Source organism: Hipposideros armiger, unplaced genomic scaffold (genome assembly GCF_001890085.2).
Source record: "Hipposideros armiger isolate ML-2016 unplaced genomic scaffold, ASM189008v1 scaffold_695, whole genome shotgun sequence".
NCBI lineage: Eukaryota > Metazoa > Chordata > Mammalia > Chiroptera > Hipposideridae > Hipposideros > Hipposideros armiger.
In genome coordinates this window covers 481,262-485,494 of record NW_017732045.1, presented here as the reverse complement: position 1 = coordinate 485,494, position 4,233 = coordinate 481,262, and the positions used below count along the sequence as shown (strand labels likewise).

The following is a 4,233-nucleotide window of genomic DNA, read 5'->3' as shown; positions in this document are numbered from 1 at the left end:
AATAAATGAAGGAATGAATGGTCTGGGGGCCCACTGAACACCACTGTGTATTTGCATAGCATTTAAAAGTTTTCCAAACATGGCCACATCCATTCTCATAGTGATAATATCTGTGAAAAGCGGTGTTGAGATTGTCCTGGGAGCATTGCTGGACGTATGCACCTCCCGTGCTGTCACCTTCTCTTCTGTTCCCTCTCATTTGCTCTCTGACACATGGAGAGGGGCACATCAGGACCAGGCCAGTGCACCCTCCTTGACGTTTCTGAAAGGGGTGCCACGTCACGAAGGATGCTCCTGTGACAACCTCTGGGAGAGATGACTGGGCAGTTTTTGTCCCAGAGACAGTTGTCTTTCTTCCGGGTGATTTCCTTAAATTCCATGTACATTGCAAATTGTGTGGCTGCTACAACCTCGGGCTTTGCATCCCCTGCCAGGCAGCCTGGAGCCCTTTGGAGGTCCCAGGGCTGGGGGAAGTCATGGTCTGTGTTTTTAGCTCCTTTTAGCTTCTCCTTCGTCCCCACCCTGGTGTCCTTTTCTTTCCACTCCATTTAAAAATGACCCTCTGTCATTGTAATTCACGGATTCCTGCAAACCAACCTAGCTCCCTTTTGGAAGGAGGGAGCGTATAAGCGTTCACTGGGGAATTTCCAGTATGCCGCCTATGGGCCGTGAAGAGAAAGGATCCTGACTCTGAACAGGGTCTGTTCTCCTTTCAGATTTTTTAGGCCGGACGGAGATCCGCGTGGCAGACATCAAGAAGGACCAGGGTTCCAAGGGTCCAGTCACCAAGTGTCTCCTGCTGCACGAGGTTCCCACAGGAGAGATTGTGGTCCGCTTGGACCTGCAGCTATTTGATGAACCGTAGGGAGCGGGCCCAGGGCCTGCTTCAGAGTTCCAGCCGAGCCGGCAGATGCCGTCTGCAATGGATGTTGCTTTTCTAAGACCACCATTTGGTGTTCAGCCACAAGGCGACAGGACAGTGAAGAAGGGCCCCTTAATGATTCTAGGAATAATTCTCGACAATCTTCCCCACCCCAGACAAATTCCCATTTTACGAAACAAAGCTCTGTTTCCTTTGTCCTCACTTCAGGTCTCAGCACGGCTTCTAGGGTCTTTGAAACCCCGTAGCTCCCAGCTAGGTTTGGTTGGGAGTCTGGCCCGTGCCTGAGCTTGAGGCATGGGTCTAGTACCTGTAAAAATAGATTTATAAATGCAATTCTGTGTTTTTGGAGAACTCATATCCCCCTCCTATTTCTTACCTCTACCAGCCCCCAGTAGGCCCTTGACCTATGATGCCTAATCCTGGGTGTATTTAGAAAAAATTATGATGGTCCTGCCATTGCTTTAGAATCTCGTCTCCACACTGGGACCTTATTTGAAAGGCTGCCCTGGGTCTGATCACTCGGGCAGGTGGTGTCCTGATGGGACACCACACTAGCTCTTTAAAGGGCTGGTCCATGGAAGATTCTAGCAGCTGTGTTGTTACAGCCATTCTAGTCCCCTCTAGGTCTTATATTGATAGATGTGGATGAAAACTATCATGGGCTTCTATCAGGTGATTTGATTCTGATTTCCAGCGTAGGTGGAAGATGATTAAGGAAGCTTGTTATCTACAGAGTTATACTCTGCTGGATCAGATCATAGCAGGTCACCTGAAAGGCTACGTCACGACGTCATTGGGTCCCGGTTGCCGGCCCTGTTGGATAACTCTCTTTTGGCTTGGAGGTCCTGTGATCCTTCATGACGAGAGTCGCTGCTGGTGACCAGCTCTGAGCCTCTTTTTGCTTAAATGGCCCGCATCCTGACTGTCATGGGAAATTTCAGCTGCTGTCTTTGGTACGTTCCCTTGGGTTTTCATCCCCAAGGTATGAAAAGGAAAAATGACAATCTGGAAGCGGGGTGGAAACATGTGAAGGAAATCCATCACGTGGTGGGGGAAAGACCCCAGGAACATGCAGCTGCACAAGTCTGCGGAGGAAGACCCAAGACTGCTCCCTCCACTCCACTCCACACAGCCACCCTCTCGCGAATGGAGATCCATGTGCTTGTTGCTAGTCAGGAGTGTGTGACCACGTGCCAAGCGGTCTGGTGTGAGTTCTTTGGTTTTTTTGCCCCCCCTTAAATGCCATGAGATAGGCTGGGTAACTAGTTCATAACTTGATTTGCTAAGGAAAAACGTGGGTCATTCTTTGTTTGTACGTCAATGTTCGCATAACCCCTGTTAGTTGTGGTCATGAAATGTTCTTTGCATGTTCTCTTGGTACTGGAGTCTAGCTTCCCTGTGGTTGATGGTATTCTCTTTGATTGTAGGTCCTTAGAAGTTAATTAGGGTTGTAGAAGTGCTTTATAAATGGTAGCATCAACATAGTGGCCGAGCACCCATGTTGTCGGGAACTGAACGCATAGTGTCGCGATTTCCCAGAAGAGCCCTGCCATATTTCAAGCAATTTAACAAATGTGTATGTTGGAAAGGGCAACAAAGTTTACATTTCATACTTAAAAAACAAACAAACCACTTTATTATTTATTTATTGAAGCTAGTGTAGAATTTTGTATCAAGAACAACAGACATACGTATTTTTTGAAACAAGCAGATGTACCCTTTAGTTAGAAACTTTCAACTGAACACATGACAGACCAAGTTCAACTTCAAGGCATGCATTTGTTTACCACTTCATAGGAGAAAACATGGTTAGAATAATTTAAGTTTATATTTTTTGATGTTGTTAAGAAACTGTTTTAAATTAAATCTATAAATAGACGTACAATTCATGCTTTCCTATTTCTATAACCAAGACAGTTTGTTCAGTGTATTTATGAAGGACATGTTACTGTGGTAGAAAAAAGTATTCAGTGTGTAACGGGGTGGTATTGAGTCACCATTCCATCCCCTTTCTTTCTGTTCTCCCTCTTCATAGACTTTCTTTGCGTGTCAATGTTGGGCATCATTGTCCCTGTAGGTAGGGTATGGTGTGTACAATGACAAACGTCTCGTCACCCTTTTAGGTCTACCAGGTCACCCACTTGCAGAGCCCCATTATCAGAATTAATGTAGCATGCAAAGCACTAGGTGAGTCTTTTTCCCACAAGTGACTACCCTGAGCATCCTGAGATGCTCCTGCAGAATCCTCCTGGATTAGCGTCCTTGCACTCACTGGTGTAACGTGTAGGGTGACCGGTCATCCTTCCGGATGAGATAGGCTGGCTCTCAGATCCAGCTGTGACTCATGACTCGTGTCAGGGGTAGAGGGAGGTGGCTGATGCATGGAGCCTCACGCTCTCTGGCCTCTCTCTTCTTTCACTTCTGTCTTTTTGGCTGCCTGGGCTAAGTGTCACAGAGACAAAATGTCCCTTGCCAATAAGCAATCTGTCACCTAGCTCTTTGCTTTCTCAAGACAGGGTTTCTCTAGGCCTCTGGATCCTGGCATTCTGTCCCCAGCCCTCTGCCCTCTTCTCTGAGCCGCCTTGACCTCTAACCCAGCCAGGGGCTTTTCTACTTACAGGGCTGTGCCCTGACAGGAGCCCTTGAGCTGGGGCTTTGTAGACCAGCAATCCTGAAGGGACCATCTGTATCCTAGTCCCTCTGGGGCAGCGTTTCTGGGTGATATTGTCTTTCCTTGCACACAGGTAGGATGTGTCATCTCCTGGGGACCAGGCCTGCTATGACCATGAGAACCTGTAAGGTGTGGTACGTTCAGATCCAGGGCTGGCCTGCCATGGGAGAGAGGGACCTCTTTAGTCTAGGGACGCTTGAGAAACTAGGGCCAGCCTTCCTTGTGTGATTGCTTGGATAACTTGTCCCTGTCCTCTGATGACAGAGGAGAAAGCTGTGCTCCCAAAGAACATTAATGTTAAACAGGGTATTTTTTTTCTTTTTTTCTTTTGGGACAACTTAAGCATGACCTACCTGTATTTCCCCATGTATAAGATGCACCTTAATTTGGGGGCCCGGAATTTGAAAAAAATGTATTACATAAAGTTATTGAACTCAAGTTTTATTCATCATAAAATTCATACAACTCCCCATCACTTGCGGGAAATGCAAGTAAAAAAACTACAATCACTGTATAAGATGCACCCAGTTTTTAGACCCCAAATTTTTCGAAAAAGGGTGCATCTTATACATGGGGAAATACGGTAAGTATGGGAAAGTAACTTTTATCTGGTTGAGTAGTACTGGATTTAATTTCTTATTTTCCCATCAGAAAAATGGATAAATTGACTACTTGCATT

The 4,233-nt window shown here is 46.4% G+C and overlaps 1 protein-coding gene across 1 annotated transcript in view; it reads left to right on the top strand.

Moving 5' to 3' along the window:
* The window catches only part of ITSN1 (intersectin 1), a 200,677-nt gene extending 196,699 nt beyond the window's left edge, over positions 1-3,978 (top strand). The window contains exon 34 of the mRNA XM_019626944.1: positions 717-3,978. Within this exon, the coding sequence (XP_019482489.1) occupies positions 717-865 (149 nt within the window). The 3' untranslated portion in view covers positions 866-3,978. The remainder of the gene's footprint in view (positions 1-716) is intronic.
* The last annotated feature ends 255 nt before the right edge of the window (positions 3,979-4,233 follow it).